General features: G+C 38.9%; 1 protein-coding gene across 6 annotated transcripts in view; it reads right to left on the reverse strand.

The window, feature by feature from the left end:
* Positions 1-21,404, reverse strand: part of LOC114912536 (receptor-type tyrosine-protein phosphatase S-like) — a 150,168-nt gene that overhangs the window by 41,880 nt on the left and 86,884 nt on the right. For all 6 annotated transcript variants that reach the window (XM_029259771.1, XM_029259773.1, XM_029259766.1 and 3 more), the window contains one exon: positions 15,704-15,887. In XM_029259771.1, coding sequence (XP_029115604.1) covers positions 15,704-15,797 — 94 coding nt within the window. In that variant the 5' untranslated portion in view covers positions 15,798-15,887. The remainder of the gene's footprint in view (positions 1-15,703; positions 15,888-21,404) is intronic.

A 21,404-nucleotide genomic window follows, 5' to 3' on the forward strand; every position in this document is an offset into this window, starting at 1 on the left:
TAAAGAACAAGGTCTTATTCCGACATTATTTGCTTGTCAGGAACACAGAGTGACATTGTTATTCCTCTACATGGTCCAGCCATCTTACACTTTCCCTTCTTTTGCATGCTAAATGTGCACCAGCATCTACAGTGCTCTGGCTAAAGCTCATTCACAACTTGAAGCCTTGAAAGAGAAGTTAACATGAATCGGAGAGTACAACAAAACTGTTCAGTGTCAGATGTATCACCCTTGAACATCTTACATTTGTCTCCGGCATTACGGCTGCATTTAATTTACATGAGAAAGAACAGTCTTGAACCTGGACCATGGTCATAATTTGGGTATCATTGATAGTTTACAACTTGTTAAATACCGGACAGGATGTCTGACCTGACGGCACTGGGGTTTCTTTCTACTACATTTGCATTTACATTTATCCATTTCCCAGATGCTTTTCTGAAAAGGTTTCTACAGCTTAGGATAAACAAAACTACATTCCAGCAACACACAGAGAGTTATAAATACAGCTATGCGATTGCTGAAGAACTATTTATCCATTACCACTGCTCTTACGGGTGTACATTTCACAAGTAGTTGCATATTGAGCTAGAGGAAATACAAAAGTCATTGTGACAGACGGTGAGATGCAAGTTTATAGAGCAGCTAGGAAATGAGGTGAGGAATGGGTCTGAAAGAGATGCGTTATGAGACCATCCTTGAACGTTTACAGGGACTCAGCAGTTCTGAGGGTGCCCATCCTACCTCATAAGAGCCAAAACTGAAAATCTTTTAGGCATTTGAAATAAGACCCTTCGTGCATGAAACCACCAAACAGCCAGAGGTGGAGGAGCACAGTGGTCTGGCTGTGGTGTGGCAAACAAACAGGCCCTGTAGGTAGAGTAGGAGTAATGGTGGCTGTGGCTTGCCACGTCAACAGCTTTAGTGCAGAAAGGTGACTGGGTCAACACTTTTCTGGGAATGCCACTGATTGGCAGGCAGTGATGTGCAAGTGGAGACAAACAGCCATGCCCCACCATTGGCATGCCAAACTCTCCCTCTCTCTCTCATCCACACCAACACATCCCCTGCCACAGATAAGCATGGGTATGAATTTTATCTGCCAGGAGGGAGGCGAGACAGTACAGGGCTGGCTGGATGCTGCAAGCGAGCCACCTTCAGCGACAGAATTCAGCAAATGCACACGGAGGTCTGTACTGTGTTAGCAGATGCTTGTTTTGCAAATGTGTCGTCTTTCTGCAGCTGGGATCTGTGTTTGCACTGATAACGGCACCTCCCGATTTAAACTGTGCCGCAAGCCACCCGTTTTATTAAAATACATTGAGAAAAAAGCAAAAAACAACACAAAGCTAAAAAGAACACAACAGATGGATAAACTCTTGTTTTGATATATATGTTCTTATGCAAAAAATGTTAATTAATCGTCAAGGTGACAAAAAAATTAATAGGATAATTATATCACAATTGTACCTTAACTATATGAAATATAGAGGTAGTCCTCAAGTCACAACATATGTTATTTGCAATAGCAGTCCCATTAGCCTTATTGTATTATTTTCTAATGATGACTGCTCTATTGGCTGTATGATAACATCGTCTCTCCACTTTGTCCCAAAGCAGCCATATTTTTTATGCTTTGGGTTTCAGCCAGCGGTTGGATGATGAGCAGCGACTGAGTTTTGTTCATGTTTTTTGTGATTCCCTTCAAGTTACTTTTTATTTTAAATGGCTAGCAAGTGAAAAAGTGTACGTATTATTTTGTTAATGAACGCTGCATAGTATTACCAACAGTACTCATTAAAATGACCTGTTCTATATTTCATTTTATAATCTGCTATTTTATCATTTAGAATTATTTTAACATGAATAATGCTTGAGATTAGTGGAAAAATAACAAAGCACTATTAAATTATGTAGCATTCATGTATGCCAATTGTTTACCCTTATGGTTCACATAATACAGTATAAGGGGGATTTACGATCAATCTCAATTCATGATGTGGCTGTTGTAATGGAACCCCATTGTAAGTGGAGGAGAGGAGCAACTGTAATGTTATAATCAAGACAGATCTTTCTTAGCATCAGAAACTGAGGCTTTGCAAAGGGAGTTAGGAATGTAGAAGAACAAAAAAAAAAAAAAAAACTCCCATCAACCATTTTGATGGTTTGACCAGGAGAGTGGAAAGAGAAAGCCACTTGTCATCCATCTTGTTTAAAATAGGCACCTTTCACAGCTGATTGAAGCTTATTTGGAGGGTGAAGGGGAACACTTCATGGTATTTTGGGCGCCATTTTTCCATGCATTGTCCTCTCCCCCTCAGATATAATGAAGCCCAATTACAGCTCACTTTAAATTAGATGGATTTTTTTGTCATCCGAAAAATGTTCAAACTGAGGTTTCACCGTGCTGCTCATTTCAGCACTGCAAAAACAGTCTCAGAAATAAAATGCAATCACTTTTATTTCAAGGTCAAAAACAAGCAAGCAGGGAAATTCTCCAAAGAAACAGCTTTGTGATGATTTGATATTTACATGCACTTTCAGCACGAAATTCACAACCCAGTTTGAAATTTTTGAGCAGTTCCAAGGTTTGTTGTAGGAGAACTGTTTTTCTTCATATATTAGGATCTGCTTACTTAAATACCTGATTTGCAATTCTGTCATACGTGAAGAAAAGAAGACACAGCCTTCAGCATGGTGCTCTTCTTTAATTAACAGATTCACTCATTCATTAAGTTGCTTAACAGATGCATTTTATGCAACAACACTTAAATACCTGACAAATTTTAATTACTTAAATACCTTGCCCTTCGTATGTCACTGCTGATACAGGAGAGGATTGTGGCAAATGTTCTTGGTTATTTTCCACAGTGTCAAGAACAAAGGCAGAGTCTGGCCTGGGATTTCAAGAACCTCAGAACCAAGGCTGCCCAATCCTTTTTTTTTAAGCCGACTTAAAAAGACATGTTACCTTGTGGTAATGAACTCACAAGATCTGTTTTTTGGAGTTTATTATCCCTGTGACATAATGTCTGGACAAGGTTAAAAAGATGCACACATTACCTGGAACAAGCTTGAGAAGTACTGTGGAATACTGAAATTAAAATATGGATTTCATCAAGAATAAAAGGACGGACAAGAAGTTTGCTGCAGGGTTTCCAAAATAACGTCACTCAGTGATGAAGAATCTACAGCGATAAATTCTGAGAAAAGACTGATTTAATGTCCTCTTCAGCATTTCTGTTGAACTCTAGACCCTCCTCGAGGAAGTGTGAAAATAATATGATGTCTTTGTTATGCAGCTGACAGCTCAATCTGAGCGCTGATTCCCCTCCCTAAGTAAAAAGTAGAATCAGAACAGAGTCCATTGGATCTGTTCCATCCCTTCAAAGTAGGGACACACCGTACTCACACCACTAACTCAACAACTCCCTACATCAGCACCATTCCTAGCATGCTTGTTCAAATGCTATGGCAAACTCATTAATGGTCCAGCACAAGGTCCTGAATTAACATGTTCAAGACTTAGTCAAGATTGTGAAGAAAACCTTCCAAATTTCTGATTCACGCTGCCTGTCGTATTCTGCCATTAACGCATCAGCAGCCTGTCACACATGGTGTCCTGAAGTAGCATGCTGGTAATGGCTCAAAATTGGTGTCGCTGAACACAGCGAGCAAAATACAGAGCCTAGTATGTTCATGTCAACATGCTGTGGATAAGTCAGTAAACACTGAGAGGAAAAAGGTCAATTAAGTTTGAAAGGACAGCCAATTCAGCAGCAGTCTATCTCTGGCTGACTTTATTCAGGAAATTGATACTGGTAACTCCCATCCCTCTTTAAGATACAACTGAAATCACCGTGAGCATCAGTGGAGCTAGGGCTGTTTCTCAATACCCAAAAAATATCATTGTAACACATATAGTGAAAAATACTACAGTCTAGTGTAGTCTAGTAGAAGAGTACATGGAACAGCATATGGTACAATGTATGTAAAATGTCCAGTGCACATACACATACAGTATAACAACATTACAATCTAATTTTAAAAAATAAAGTATTTTTGCAATTTAAAAATGCACAACTAAAAGAGAATTTTATTTTATGAACAGCAAACTGGGATTAAATTTTCTTACATTTACTGCTGCTGACTGCAACATTGATTTCAAACTAGACAACCAGAAAAAACATCAATCTGGGATGCGCAACAGGCAATACTACACTGAGTCTTAAGGAGACCAAGCTTATTAATACTAGATGATAAATAAATATGGTAAATGTATTAGAATTAAGTAGTACAAAATCAGAAATAAATGATGGTGTTTAAATTGTAGCTTACAATTGTGAAAATATTCAACAAAAATTCTGCAGAACCCATATTCAGTGTAGGTTATATTCATTTCAGGCACTGTATAATTAGACTAAAATATATATATATATATATTCTTAGGACCTCTGAGGCAAAACAAGGATGGATTATCGCTAACGATAAGCAAATAATTTCATTCTAATAAGCATATAAACAAGCTCTATCTGAGAAAGGAAAAATGCAAATCAATGTAAATCAACAATTTATAAAGGGAAAACATTTTTCAAGCCCCGTGGGACTTCAATATAAACTGATGATTTCCTATAACAAAAAAAAAAAAAACAAAAAAAAAAAAAACTGCAAGTAATCAGGCAACAGCTGGAAGCAGAAACAATGAACTGTTAGTGGTGAATTTGTATTCATTTGCCACGAAACGCATAATAGGGAGGACCAGAGCAATGAGATGCAAACACACCAAAAATCCGTTCCACTGTCCCTAATGAACAGGTGCAGGAGATGGCAGTGTTCTGACAACAAGCCGATGGGATAACAAGACAGACCCCATTAGCACAACCGTGGGCCTGTCAGTCCCCACTCAGAAAGTCAGTGGGCCCTTGCTTCTCTTAACCTGTGTTGGGCTGCTGACAGTCACAGCTTAAACTCTTCATATGGACAGTTCAGCTCTTCATACAAATGGCCCAACTCTTCACAGAGATGCAAACCAAGTCTTCTCACGGACAGTCCAACTCTTTGTATGGATACAAACCATCTCTTCATGAAAATATTCCAACTTGTTCTTCAGAAATAAACAAACTCTTCATAGAAACAGTCCAACTTATCACACAGACACAATGCTCAACCTATCTATTTACACAACCAACCAACCAATGTCTACAACCGCTTATCCTGAGCAGAGTCGTGGCAAGCTGGAGCCTATCCTGGAAGCACAGGGCGCAAGGGGGAGGGGAAATACCCTGGACGGGATGCCAGTCCATCGCATGGTACTCTAAGCAGGACTTGAACCCCGGACATGCCACACAGCGAGCACTGGCCAAACCCACTGTGACAAACCAGTATATCTGCAGATATACATTTACTTTAATAATATGTAATTCTTAGAGGTTATTTCCTGATTTTTATTGGGGGAAAAAATCACAGACTTCCACTTTTAATTTGGTATCGAGGTATGCATTACAACATTTATATTATATAATTTTAATGATGCAGCACATATATAAATATTTTGGGGAGAGAGTTGGTAGCTTAGTGGTCAGAGCTGCTGCCTTTGGGCTCAAAGGTCACAGGTTGGAATTTCACCTCCAGCAGTAATATCTATGAGCAAGGTCCTTACCTTGAATTGTTCCAGTAAATTTACCTAGCTGTATAAATGGGTAAATAATTGTAAGTAGCTTAACACTGTAAGTCACTTTGAAGAAAAGCATCAGCTAAATGAATAAATGTAAAAGAGTAAATTAAGGCTTTAAAGCAGGATTCACACTCAAATACTAGAGTACACATGACGTAAAATGTACTCAGTTTAGTCATTACATCACATATACGCATTTGTAGCTGATATGCAAGTTTCTTGTCAGCAGTCCATCTGTCATGTTTATATGAAGAACATGTGAACTATGAACTAGACTCCAGAGGCTGCAGAAACAGCTTATATGCCTCATACGCCACAAGGAAATGTCTTTCAAGTGATGTCATCTGGGGTAAGAAAAGAAAGTTATGATCATTAAAGAGTGCCAGAGACCTGAAGCACATACTCAAAAACCATGAAGGTCTGGTAGTAACTGTTTAAGTGGTAACACTGAAGAGCAGCCTCAAGGTCATGTATCCTGGGTAAAAATTAAATGGTTACTTAGGTTAACTGGTTGCTCAGCTTGCATGGTTGACCATTTTCAGAAAAAGAGTTGCATCCAACTTGATAGAAACAGAAATCATTTAACTACATAACTGTTTTGTACATGCAGATTAAAAGATTAATTCTGCTCTGGTTCTATATGATCCACAAAGTATCAACTGATACTGACCATTTAGGTTATTTGTTTAGAATTATATGCACAGGTTACGGACAAAATAACTGAAATACCACACGAAAAACGGGTTTCACCATGAAATAACCATAATTACAAACAGAGCTACAAAGGTGAGTCATATTAGGTTGACTGCCAGTTGGCAGTATGTGTCAGTTATAAAAGAGGTCTTGACAATTAGCACTTTGAGTTTGCAGAGCAACATAAAGCAACTAACAGTTCCCAAGTGTCCAAATGATCAGTGTTTGAACTGCAGGGGAATCGTTCAGAAAAACTGCAAAATTATTTAATGCACTAAGGGGAACAGTCTCAAGAATAACGACAGTTTCTGCAAAAATGGATAAACCGCACTGGCAAAAAGCAACAGTGAATGTAAGTCAAAATTCACTGATAAAGATAGATGAACATCTTACAGAATTGTTGCTAAATGCCACAAAAGCACAAAAAAATTACCACAGAATTCAATCAATACCTCTATGACACAGTCTCTACATAAACTGTACATTTTTGAGCATCGCAAAGCTGGAGTATATGGTAGAACTGCCATGCGGAAACTAATATCCAAGGCCAGGAAACAAAAAACCATAATCTGGCATAAGGTGCAGAAAACCTGGACCCCTGGGCAAAGGAAAAAAAAAAAAAAAAAAAGGTGTGATGAGTCATCTTTCATTCTATTTTCTACAACTAGATGGATTTATGTTAAGAGAAAGTTAAAGAATGCCTTTAATCCATGTCTGTTGTCAACTCCTAAACCCTATAAAGGATCTGAAATGGTAGTAGCAGCTATCTTGTGAAAGTCATTAGGTCTAATGATTGCTTTGAATGGTCACATAATGGTTAAGGGATATCAGAACATTGTTTAAGACCAAGTTCCCTTATGCTGTTCCCATATTCCAGGATGACAGTGTCCCCATGAACACCGTGAGAGTCAAGCACCTTCCATGGCATCCCCAATCACTAAATCTCAATGTCTCTGCACCTTTATGGGAAGTTTTGAAGCACATACTGTGAAGTAGATTTCCATCCCCTTCATTCCTCAAAGAACTGGAGGCTTTTCTTCCTCAAAAAGTGTTCAATACCTCAGTATACACAGTTCAGGACTAGTATGACAACATTCTAAGAAAGAATGGAGCTGTTTTGAAGACAAAAAGTGGCCCTACTTATTAAGTCCTTACACATCATTAGATTTTTCATTTTTTTCCTTTTTTTAGGTCCAATCCTTACGCATATGTAAAGGATGGACGGAATAAAGGAAGCACCTCACAACATAACAACTAATAAAGACTTAGGCCACCTTTCGAGTTCAGAAGATTTCTAATACTACTGCTCCTTCTAGGAAAGTTGTCATGCAAATTCCGAATTGTACAGATTATTGGACCTTTTTTCATAAAGTAAAAAAATCTGAATTCTTTTAAAGACGGAGGTGGAAATCTACCGTTAAATCAAGAATATAACTACCAATAAATGAGGAAAAAATACATATGGTGGCCATAGAAGACATCTTTGAGCAATCATGGAAAACAATAATGAGGCTCAAAAACTGTTGCAAAATGCTTTGTCTGTAGAATTACAAATCACATATACTCTAGGTTAACGCTTTTTATACTGGTTATTGGTCCTCTTTCCTAATGAGGTTTTGCCTAAGGCACTCAATTTCTGACACAGCTGCTTTTGCCACATCAAATATACACACACACACACACAGACACACACACCATAAAGTCTTCATTATCCAGCATTCAGTTATGTGACATTCTGGGAAGCGCACATGCCCAGCATATTAAGTGATGCCATCTATGGATGCATGGTTGCATATTATATGAAACCTATTGAAATAAAAAACCAGGTAACGACTGGATGACAATATATATGTTGTCATGATCCCATTCCAAATTTGACACTACCTATTAAACTACATTCAAACCGTTGTAACAAGACAGCATGTTGTGGGGTGGTTAGCACTGCCACTTTGCATGTGAGATCATCATCATCATCATGTCTTGGCTTCACGAACGAAGATTTAGGGATGGGGCTGCCCACGTCTGCTGCAGGCTTGCTGCTGGCTGACGAGGTCAATGCGGGACAGGCAGGTCCGGCCAGAGCGGCTGCAAGGGAAAGTCTGTTTTGGGTTTGGTGCTGCAGTGTCACATTTCTTCCTCCATCTCCTTTTGTCCTCAAGACCAGCCCTGCGTGTGTTCTTGAAGGAGGAGATAGCCTGGTGAATGGTGTGTCTCCAGGCCTCACGGTCAGAGGCTAGAGCAGACCACTGGCGGTGGTCAATGCAACAGGCACCAAGGGATCAAATTCTACCTTATACCGTAGTGCCCTCGAGCAGGGTACTTACACTGGACTGCTACGGTAAGAATATCCTCCAGCGTAATACGCAATAAATGACGAACAAACACTTTAAGTTTCTTTGGAGAAAAACATCAGCTAAATTAATGTATGTAAATTTCATGTTTCCTTAAATTCAAAGTCAGAAAGAGCTGGCTGTCAAATATTATTACTGCTGATGTGTACTGGTAATTAGCAAAGAAGTTAATGACTAAGGTGTAATTGCCACTGTAATTTTGATTTAGCTTTTTAGTCCTGTTTATATTTGAACAATTTTCTCTAAGCTTTACAAATAATTGTAAAATGTCTTTCTCATGCTGTCTCTTAACCAGCTCAAAGGCCAAAATTTCAGACTTTGAATGTTTATATCATGGTAATATGTGATAAATTCTAATGAAGGTGGGTCTCATGCATCTGGTGAGAAACTTGGTCAGGTGAAACAGGAACTCAGAGCAATGGATTCCTTCATTGTGACAAGAAAAACGACAGAACAACGCAGTCACCCCAAGGGCCCTGAAATTTCAACATGGCAGTATGAAAGCAAACAATTACTGAAGCAGCCTCAGACCTTTTGTCACTTCAGTCGGTTACTATTACAAGAGCTGGCAAGACACATATATAAAATAACTGCATGGAGGGAAACATGAATGTAAAAAAATCTGTTTAACATTAATCAAATTCCATCTATACAACAGAAACATTTATACACATACATAAAAATTATTTCATTGAAAGAGAAAGGAATCATTATTTTATTGCCATATATTAACTGAAAAATGTCACTACTAGCCAAAAATTGAAGTTAACATTAAACTGAGAACTCCCATTACTCTTAAACTCTCTTTACTGTTGAACTCTCATTAAATTGAAAGTTTAAGGCCTGAGATGGTGTGTCACTGTGAGTGGTGTCCCTACTTGGGCTGCGGTTGGATGGTGGGACACGCCTCGGCTTGGCTGGCCTTTTTTAAGCATGTGTTCTGGAGAGGTGGCACAGTGCATAAATTGCTGTTTGGACTTTAATGATGGGCCTGTGTAAGAGCACCAAGAAGTGGTGAACTACAGGGTAACTTATGTTCCAGTTCCTGGTAAACATAATTTTTGCCAGACTTTTGCTGTCTTCAGTTTCAGACAGTGGGCATGGCCATGTTATGGAGTTATAGAGCAGTTTGTCACGTAAAGCGGACAAAGGTGAACATGAGCTAAACGTTTTTTTTTTTTTTTCTCTTCAAATAATTCATTTTTTACTTCAGGTTAGTAATGTTTGTCCAAGCAACTTATTGGGCAAGATCGTGGCCCCAGTCAGTTGTCAACACTGAACACCTATTCAGGCATTATATAGCAGATCTACCAACACTTTATTGTTTCACACAATTTTCGAAGCAGAGCTTTGCTGAAGTTTCCTTAAACATGTATCTAACTACTTCTGATTTAAATGTAACATCTGATTTTCAACAATATAGTGGTGTATGTTATCTATAGAAAACTTTGAAAGACTGCTGCTGGTGCTTTTTTTACACAGTAATGTGGCACAGTAATGAATTCTTTTTTGCTCTGGCACAATGGAATATCTGTGATTTCATGCAAATTTACAGTCACACATTGTTTTTTTGTCTTATATAGTGTCATATTTTTAATTGCAAACGAAGTGATAGTAAGACCTAGGTGCTATGTCCTTCAAAGAAAAGTAAGGAATGACGTAGATTTGAAGTTTCTAAATTACCACAACTGACAGAAGAACACTATTTTATTTCCTGTACAATGGTACCAAGACATTTTATTCAGTTATCAAAATCCCATGGAACCTGCAGCATAGTGTTTGAACTAGAAGCCTGCCATTTAACTACATGCTCCTCCTTCTTATAATAAACCTTGTATCATTTTCCAGATAGCATGAAAACATAATAAAACAGAAAATGAGCCATTTCTACACTGTACCTTTGAGGTGAACCCCAAAGTATGAAATAATCTGATAAAGCTGCTCTCCAGGGAATGAGAAATGGGAAACACAATAAGACCTGAGATGTGAAATATCATACAAGCCATCAATAGCATTTATCAGATTTTTTAAATGATTTTGTGATGGACTGGTGTCCCATTCAGGATGTACCATGTTTAGCCTTGCACATTGTATTTCTGGGATAGGCCCTAGAGCACTGTAACCCTGAACTGGAAAAATAGTAAATGAGAGTGAATGAGTTAGTTTGCTTTTTATTATCTTAGTAATCAAACTTTAAAAATACGTTGAATACATGGCGTTTATTTCATTTTTTACTGGCCCAGTGTTCTCAAAAGCTATTCTGCAAAATCATTTAATTCAATTCCACACTAGTTTGACATAGAAAAGGAGCTGTAGAGATTATGTAATCACTGGGAATGAAAAAGTATGACGTATTTATAACAGGAAATTGCGTGTCAAATCAGTGAAAAGCCAACATCTGATGAAAGTAGTCAAAAGAGGTAGGAAACAGAAGAGTGGGGTTTTTTTACTCTTGTAAAACTAGCCAAGAATGATGCCTATGTGGACTTTACTGGAACCTCATTCAGGTGGTTTGCTTTGTTCAATTCCTGAATGCATTTTAAAAAGAAACTACAACAAATCAACTAGATTTTATGACTGAGCAGCAATATGTGTACTATTTTTAATATTTTCTTATAAATTAACACTGCAGACACCCATATGCCAGTGCCTACTACACCTACTACCTGCTCTTCACTATAACTTCATATTTTCTGCATTTGGTTCTGGCAGACACAGAACAAAGCTGTTTTTTGTTGACAAAGGACTTGCAAATAAAATCCCTTTATTGGGCTGTTCATAGAATGAATGGAAAGTCATTTTAAATGGAAAACACTAAAGGACTCTCAGAGTATTTGCAATAGCTAAAAGATAAGCAGGCATGTTTACTTTTGTTTTTCTTTTCGAATTGCAATATATAAAAACAGTATTCCTGGAATTAATAAGTGATTCAAATTAATAGACTTAATTTGTTTTAGGATTTGATTAATTAAATAATATCATTTAATCCATTCTTTCAGTACAAATTAATTCTGTCACAATTTGCACGTTCTCAAAGAAAAGGAACATATTTCATTACCAAAAAAGGATCTTCAGCAGTTTTAAAGCATCTTCACTTTAATGGGTACTCTTTGACACTTAATTCAGTTTAATACAATTGAAAACTTAACAGGTTTTCAACTAAGGCATTCAAGCTGAATGCAATTTGAATCCTTCAATCAATTAAATGAAGCATAGGGAAAAGAGGTTTGCTAGGAAAAAACGAACACCATATGTAGTTGGCTTCCTAGTCAAGGGTTGAGAAACACTTTGGGTTACTTGGTTTGTGGGTACTGTGATTAAATCCAGCAGATGGGTCTGATGTAAACAATTTATTTGATGGGAGGACCTAGGATACTTTTGAAGTTATTTTTTTCCTGATTCTGATGCACACATTGAATTTGCAAGAATGTACAAAAATATTTTGAAGATTTTACTGCCTTTTGTGGATAACTGGGTGATGTGGTGACTCAACAGGTAGTGCTGATGCCTCACAGAGAGAATATTACTACTTTGCTGTATACTGTAAATATGTGAATGATTTCAGGGAGTTTGGTGCAGTGTATCTAACATTATACGCAATTATTTGAAAAAAGAAAGCATCTGTTACACGAATAAACAGTTATCTGTTGGTAATAATTAACAAGAGATCTAAAAAATGTAACAAGGCAGTCGCGAGGTAACAGATCCCTCACCGCATCAGTGTAGCCACTTTTCACCCATCAGCTGACCCTGCCAGGCTGCTCAACCTCTCCTGCCTGTTATGCCTGTTCCAACGACAGACCCACCTTCACTGATGCATAACCCACATGGCACAGCAATCAGCTCAGGCTGTTTAGCAATGCAGGAGAGGAGGGAGAGCTAGGATGCCTTAGCACAGGTGTGGGAACTTGATAATGAGCCAGAGGGACACGGTCCAGGGTGACTGGAATGCACAGAGAGATGCTAGTGGAACAGATGCTGGTGGAGAGCAGTGAGACAGCAGAGACATTGGGTCAGGCCTGCAGGGGAGGGGGGATCTGGACTGTGGAGGACTTTCTCCTCATGAACCTGATGCTAGAGCCATTTCAACGAGGCCTCCTTGGCAGTTTCCTGGAGGTAGCAAGACTTCCCCCTGCCTACCTGGCACATCACACCAAAATTGCAAAGCTAAGAGATGGGAGTCATTTTTAACACTTAAACTATCTTTGCCAGTTTTACTGTGAAAATAATACAGGATTTCTGCTTTCAAACTGGGGTACCCACTGAGGAACTGCCAGTTCAGCAAGATGCTGCACATGAATTTAAGAAATGTGCAATAATATTCTGGTAGAGAAATTAACATTTGATCTGCATGATGATGAAATGAATTCTAGAATGTCTGGACAGTCTTATAAAACTTCTGAGACAGTGCTGCAGGATCACACTTGAGAAATATTTTAACCTTTCGCCCTTGTTGCTGGTGTGAGGACATATTTGGAGTTCTTCAATGTGCTGTTTCTGTCTATGTTGCAGTAATCCAGTATTGTTCTGTTAATAAACAAACTGTATGCATAACTTCCTTTGAGTAAAAGCATGTTGAACAACTGAGCAACTATGACAAGCAATGTGCTTTGGGCATTACTGGAGATGATTTATTCAAAGATGTTAGTTTTTATTAAAAGTTGCTCCAGTACAATTTGATTCATGAGAAGGAAGCAGGTGTTAGGTGGTCTGAGAAGAGTGAGCAGATGACATCATGCTTTCAGAAAAGCAAATCAATATTCACTGAGCAACATGTTTTACAGTTGTGTGCAAAAGTTTGGGAACCCCTGCTCATATTGCAGGTTTTACTGATTTTACTAATTTAAGAGAAGTTAACACAACTTCTGCAGGGAACAAACTTGACATAATTCCACAAATTTTGATTCACAAGTACTGCTACTAATCATCATTTTGGCCCAAGACTTGAATATCACTGAAAATTAGTGGGTAGATCTTAAAGATACAGGATAACCCTAGAATATCTTCTGAGCAAGAAATGTTCTGCAACGAAGAGTGAGAAAAATTCCTAAAGGAAGAACAGAACGACTGTTAGCTAGCTACAAGAAAAACTTGGAGGCTAAGGTTTTTATCAACAGGGTGCTCAAAGTTTTGCACATGGTATACTTTGTTCTATTTTTTTAAACTATTAAATTTACAAACTAAAAAGTAATTATTCTGAGGTACATAGAGAGGTCATTCCACCACAGAGGAGCCAGAATTGCAGACTTTTGATTTTGGACCTCTTCTGAGCTGGACCGCTAAGAAACCAGGTATGGAGGAATGTACTGTTCTTAGTGGTGTATCAGGAGAAATAAGACCCCGTAGATACTGAGATAGGTATCCTTTTACTGTCTTGTAGGCTGAAATGATCCAATTTTTAGGTTAATCTTGTTAGTTGTATTTATTCATAGGTTATTCTATTTGCCAGCAGCATAGTACATCAACTTGGGTTGAGATCATATGGCTGCCACGTTGTACCTTTAAAAGGCCTTTGTGTTGTACAAGTCTGACTATGAAAGGGTCATTTGACAAAGGTGTTTGAAATGAAGGTCCAGTAATATATGACAATGTGAGACTATGAAAGTGTTTTAAGGACTGAGGACCTTATGTGCAAAATGAACACAGCTGAAGTGTAGCAGGCAAGTGGAATCAATGAAAGTAAAAAGTCAAGAACAAAGTGAAAATTACCTGTCCATAAGGCACAAATAAGAGGATGATGGTGAAACTGGAGAATGGACTAAATGTGTGTGTGTGTGCATAGGGAATCATTACAGTTTTTAGGTGGAAAAAAGAATGGTAGACAGCCTGTTAAGGTATAGTTATTTTCTAAGGGCTTCATGCAAAGCAAAATTCAATGGGAAAAGAAAACACAAGTATTTGTCTGGGAAAAAGAGCAAGAGCGCAGCCACTGAGATGGTGTATAAATACACTTGGATGGATTACCAGAGAATGATCATTTCCAGGGACTCAAAGAGGAAGACAGGCATGAAGAGGGGGAGTGAGAGAGCGATAGGGAGAACAAAACTGGCAAAGGAAAAGCAAAAAGCTGTGTACAGTTTACTCTGTATCTGTTGATTTGTCACAGTATGTATGCATTCTGATGTCTGTAATCTTAAAAAATATACAATATAATAATAACACTCCCGAACATAGCATTTTGGATTTGAACTTGACAAGGGAAAGTAGAAGGAGAGAAACATGTGCTTGGAGAGAGGTGAGGGATTAAGAAATAATAAAACAAGAACCCATTAGTATCATTTGATATGAGAACAGAACAAATTTTTAAAAAAAAAAAAAAAAAAGAGATGGGAAGAGACTGGTGAAAAAGATGTGTGCAGATGCATAAATAAGAAACGATAAAAGATGAAACAGAGAGATCAGGCATGCCTGAGCTCTTGCCTCATAGCAGAAACTACCATAACCAATACTGGGAGGATAGAAGAAACCAAAATTGAGAGGAGGCTTTCCATAACGAATGCCCATTATGCCCTCTGTGGCCTGCTTGCATCGAGGTATCAATCATCCTCTTCTACACATCTGTGGCCACATGGTCCTGGTAGACACCAGGAAAAACATAGCTTGTTGACTCCAGGAGATCAATCCCAACTAGGTCTAACTTTGATGCTTGGTTTGGGGCCAAGTTCTTCAAAGAACAATACAGGCATTCTGAGCCAAGCAGAGAAGAAGACAGCCTTCTTCATAACTCCTTTTTTAAAATCACCAAGCTCCTCCATTTGTTTTATAAAGAGTCTCTAAACCCATCTTAGGATTTGTTCTGCACCATTTCTTCCCTAACTTTCCTAAGCTTAACAATATCGGTGACTAATTGGTATTGAAAAATACTGAACATGTGTATAAAGAATGATGGTAGGATGAACAAATAGGAGAGTTACTGTATGTTCTGCTTGCTTCCTTCCATACGTTTTCACAGACTCAACAACCATACTGTATTACGGAGACTTACATAAGGCATGGCTGCTGATCAACATTAGCGACAGAAGCAGGCCCACCAGTGGCAGGAGGGTTCTTAGGCAGGGGGTGTGGCAGGTGGGCAGCATGCTTGGAGATGACCTTTGACCTGGCTGGATAGCCAAGGCCCAGCAAGTAGGAGACTGGGGTAGGGTCCTTTGCACGGATGTCTTTGCACTCTGTGAGAAACAAAGAGCAATGAAATATAAAATCAATTGTTTTACACACACACATACACAAAACACAGACTGTAGAGGTCAGTTGCATAGTTTAATGTCGTAAACCATCATCCACTCAACCACCTCTGTCCATAGTGGGAAAACAATTTAATAACCTCACTAAACAACATTAATATGTTTTTCCAGTTCTTTAATATTTTTATTCAATGGTTATTGATCATTATTTTGTGGTCTTTTATTAGATATGTTTTGTTTATATACTGTATACTTATTGTAGTATCCTCCATAGAGCTACTAGAGACAGGCTAAGGAGTCAGGGTAACACGAACATACTCTTTGTTGACCACATACATGTACTACACTTCGAACTTAGCCAAAAGGCCGAGAAGGGATCACACCACATACATGTCTTCTCTAAAGCAATCTTAAAGGCAGTACCAAGCAATGCCAGAAGACTGGAGGGTTCCCCTAGATCACTCTAAGCCCCACGTCCCCACACAATGGTTAGAGGATCACCCCTTGAACTCCCCAGAATTCCCCCATGGAAAACTAGCCATAAGCAATACAACAACCAATCAGAACAGAACACAAGACTATGTACAGAAATAGACACTAGTAACTATTTACACTGAACTATATCAGCTCCCCTCAGTGCCATTCCATTATGTTCGAATTGTTATGCTGCTCTGCATAGGTTTGTGTTTCTGCAATTTGCAGTAGTTTGTTTTTTCTGCAAGTATTTCTAGAACCTGCAGTCATGAAGATCCGATTCTTGGTAAAAGGCTGAACAGCTGTAAAAGGGGGGTGCAGGATATACAGACAGTTATGATGTATATGACTTATGACAACCTACATTTAGAACGGCAGTTCCATTAATCTTTTTATATCATTTTTAAGTCCTGACCTTTTATCACAAGTTCACATGAAAGTGATCGTTATGACCGCTCCCTCTGCTGTACACTACATTGTAGTCAAAAGGCACCCATATTTGTTACTGAGGGGCAACTGGTAGTGTAGTGGTTAGAGCTGTTACCTTTGAACTTAAAGGTCACAGGTTTGAACCTTACCTCTAATACCCTTGAGCAAGGTACTTACCCTGAATTACTCCACTAAAATTACCCAGTAGTTAAAAAAAAAAAAAAAAAAACACAACAGGTAAATAATTGTAGTTAGTTTAACACTAAGTCACTTTGGAGAAAACGGTCAGCTAAATCAGTGAATGTATTGCATCTCTGTTAGTGTTTGGGTGTCTAGTAATGAGTGTGTTCTGTCTACAAAACTTTGCATTTGTGATTTGTTACTTTTTATTAAAAATGGCTAACAAGCAAAAAGAGTGAGCGTTCCGGTTGTGCTGAAAACAACAACAAAAAAAAGATTTAGAAATGAAAGTAATGAATATGATGAAAACAATAATGCAGTATGAAAATATAACTGTGCTGTATTTATATTATTCTGTATTATGTAACATGAATATTATGTGAAATTAATAAAAACATGTAACAGTATTATTTTCATGCCCAGGTCTATGCCCCAGCAAGGTACACTGGTCAAGAATTAAGAACAAGTATAAAGGAAGCAACTACACCTTGCCCACCAAGTTGCTCCTATGTCCTGCTCCTGTCGTCCCTGTCTCCTGCTCCCATAACCTCCTCCTTAGTTCTGCCCTGTGCTCCTGCGCCAGTCCCAGAAGCCTGCCTACTCCAGTTTCACCTCTGCCTGAACCTAAGCCTCCAACATTGGATTTTCCCCCACGGACAATGTCTGCATATTGGCTTTAGGCCTACACTTGACTCTTCAACCAGGAACTCAGTCCTGCCCCGAACCCCAACCCTCTTCCGAAATAAAAACTACACTTGGGTCCCACTTCTTGTCTCCGTGTGTGACAATGATACAACATAGCATTCATGTGTGCTAATTGTTTATATTTCTGTATGGTTTATATTATACTGTATAAGGTGATTTTTAACTAAAGATGAAATCACTTCATGACGTTGTAAGAGAATGCCATCGTAACTCGAGGATCACCCGCGGGGTTGTAATGCAAGAAATATCTCTTGAATCAAGGTCTCATCATTATCTCCACAGGGCAAGGATTCTCCACAACCAACATTTGAATTCAGCACCATTGTAGCATCACACAAATCAACCCAGCGGCAAGAAAAACACATTTTGCACAGTTTCTTCAGTACAATAAAATACTGCTGAAAGACATGCATACCCAGGCACTTATGCAAAGTGGTCACCATGCACCCAAGGCAAATTCAATGAGTGTTTGTATGTCAACCTTGCCATCTCTTATTTTGTTGTAGTCCACAAAAGGAGCACATGGCCAACGTGCTCCCATTGCTCCCGCAAAGTATGCCAGTGGCATTTCTGCTTCATTACTAACTGCTTCTTTCCACATCCCATAATTAGCTTGGTTATCCCTGGGTCTTGTCATTATTTGTTTATCCGCTGATCTTGTAATTATGTAGGTTCTCAATGATATTTCAGCCAGTGCCTCTTTGTTTTAGTGCAATTGTCATTAATCCCTGTGTACACATTTGGTTTTGGAGCAAATGGACTGATATGTCTGCAGTGTACAGCAGGGAAAAGGATGGTTTGTAGTAATACGCACTTTAATTAAAAAGAGCAAAGGGAGGGGTATGCATACAAAATGTGTCAGACAACTCATTGTGCTTGAGCCCTTTCATTTTTGACATTTTAATGGAGAGAAAAAGTAGATAAATTAAACCAAAATGTTTAATAGGACTCCACATTTCTTGCAAAGGGAGATCAGTAAAAGGTGCTCACACTGATGATACCCCAGCACAGTGTTTAGAAACTGTGGACCAGATTGTGACTTAGCAGGGAGGTGAAACAGAACTGATGTCCCAAAATTTCCCATTCTTTCACAAAAACCTCACTGAGAAAGAGCACTCTGCTTTTTTTTTTTTTTTTTTGACAAGGACAGAGATAATGTGCAGTTAACCAAGCTCTAGAGCTTCATGGTTGTACCAAATAGCGAATTTAATCAATTACTAACAAAGAACTGATTTTTTGAGTCGGTAACAAAAACATTTACCTGTGCAGCTGAACTCCTCAGCAAATATAAATGGCTACACTGGTACGGTTAGGAATTTACAGCCATTTTAACAGAAAGTACTTCATTACTAAAGTGTAAGATATGACACAGAAGGCAGGGTCACTAAGAAAGAAAGCAAGTTCAAGCTCAAGTTCAAGTTTATTGTCATAGATACAAGTACCATGTACATGTATCATGAAAATCTTCCTGGATGCTTCTCCACAGACTATGGACAAAGACAATAGAAGTACTGCACAAACAAAACAATGACAATGACAGTGAGTAGTGCAACAGCAATAGCAATAAATAACGGTAATAATAATAACAATAATACCAGTAGAGAGCCAGAGAACTCAGAACGAGAGAATGAGAATGCTTAAAGTGACAGTGTAATTTACCAATGTGCTTGGGTGGAGCAGTCCAACTCTAGTTACTAAAGGTGCCACATTGGTGAGTGTTACATACTCTTACAACACTGGGGTAAAAGCTGTTCCTGTACCTAGCAGTGCGGGTTCGAATAGACCTAAGCTTTTTCGCAGATGGTAGGGAAGAGAAAAGTGCCCGTGCGGGGTGACTATGATCTCTCATGATACGCATCGTCTTTCTGAGGCAGCATGTGGTGTAGGTGTCCTGTACTGCTGGTAGCTGTGTGCCGATGATTTCCTGAGCCGTTCTAACCACCCTCTGTAGGGCTCTGTAGCAGCAGTCCCATTTAGAAATACTCTGAGTTCAAAGCAAACATCAGTGATAGGAACTAAAAACATTGAAGAAAGTGGGTCTGGGAAAGAAAAACACACACACACACACACATTTTCAGAACCGCTCGTCCCATACGGGGTCACGGAGAACCGGAGCCTACCCGGCAACACAGGGCGTAAGGCCGGAGGGGGAGGGGACACACCCAGGACAGGACGCCAATCCATCGCAAGGCACCCCAAGCGGGACTCGAACCCCAGACCCACCGGAGAGCAGGACTGTGGTCCAACCCACTGCGCCACCGCACCCCCCGAAAGAAAAACATAAGAACAGAATTATTAACTATTCAGTTGACACTTTTTCCCAAGCCTAATTACAATGTTAAGGTTCTATACTCAGCTATTTACCCAATAATTTACCCGTTTGTATAACTGGGTAATTTTCACTGGAGCAATTGAAAGTGAGAACCCAGCTCAAGGGTAGAACAGAGCAGGATTCAAACCCAGGTCAATTTGATTGCAATGTAATGGAAAAAAGAATTTGAGGATAAGCAATGAAATATTTTGAAATGATTTAAAAAGTTAGTGAATTCAGAATTTGCTGAAACTCATTATTAAATAATTTTAAATAATTATTAAAAGGGCTAATAATTTGCAGACATACACCATCTATGTATATGTCCAGTTTATTGCAACTTGCAAATTACTGCCATAAAATACTATCCAGACATTCACATGACCACTTCCCTAGTGAGGGTTGCAGTGGTCTAGAGCCTACTCCAGACACATTGTGCATGAGACAAAGTTCAAATCAGCTCACTGCACAGCTGTCATATTCATCTATACTGGGCAATTGAAATTTATTTAATGAAGCTTTTCTTCCAGCGCTAAGTGACTTACAATGATTTACCAATTTACACAGCTGGGTGATTTTTACGGTATCAATTAGGAGTAAATACATTGCTCAAGGGTACTTAAGCAGGGGGCAGGATTAGACCAGAGTGCTTTGAGTGAAAGGCAGGTCTGACCACTATGCTACCTGCTGTGCTATCATACCGGAAACAGATGTCTTTGGCTTGCAGGAGAGAACACTCAGACTGACCCAGATTTAAACCCATGTCCAAATGCACAACCAAGAAAAACTAATCTTTGCCTTGTTTAGCCAGATGTATTATAAATAATTATGAATAAATTAATTCCACATTCTTCAATAAATTTATCCTGCAGTGAGAAAAAAAAAAAAAAAAAAAAAACTATTATGTACTGTTTATATCACACCCTGGACCAAACTCCAGCAGAACACATCTGGCAGGAATCAGTAACGAGTATAAAAGAAGCCACTCCATCTCTCCTGCACCCCACTGTGCTTGTGTCTTGACTCTTTGCCCCAGCACCTGAACTCCTCGCCCCTGCTCCTAACTCCTCTGGATCTGACCACCACTTGAATCACTGACGACGACATCGGACCTGGCCCAAGAACAATGTTTGTGCATCAATTGTTTGACCCACACCTGTCCCCGACTCCTGCTCTTGTTCTCAACGCCACAAATAAATTAACCACACTTGGGTCCTACCTGTTGCTGCCCTGCGTGGTTTTGCATAACTGTATATTTGTTATTGAATCATCCTTTTTATTGTTTTGTTGCTCAGTAAATGCTTTTATTCAAAGCAACTTACAATTTTACACACTTACCGAGCTTTACATTGCACTGAACGGATTCATATGTCTGTTGTTCAAGGGTAAAAGAACAAAGCTGC

The sequence above is a fragment of the Scleropages formosus genome, chromosome 2, assembly GCF_900964775.1.
Source record: "Scleropages formosus chromosome 2, fSclFor1.1, whole genome shotgun sequence".
NCBI classification, from domain to species: Eukaryota; Metazoa; Chordata; class Actinopteri; order Osteoglossiformes; family Osteoglossidae; genus Scleropages; species Scleropages formosus.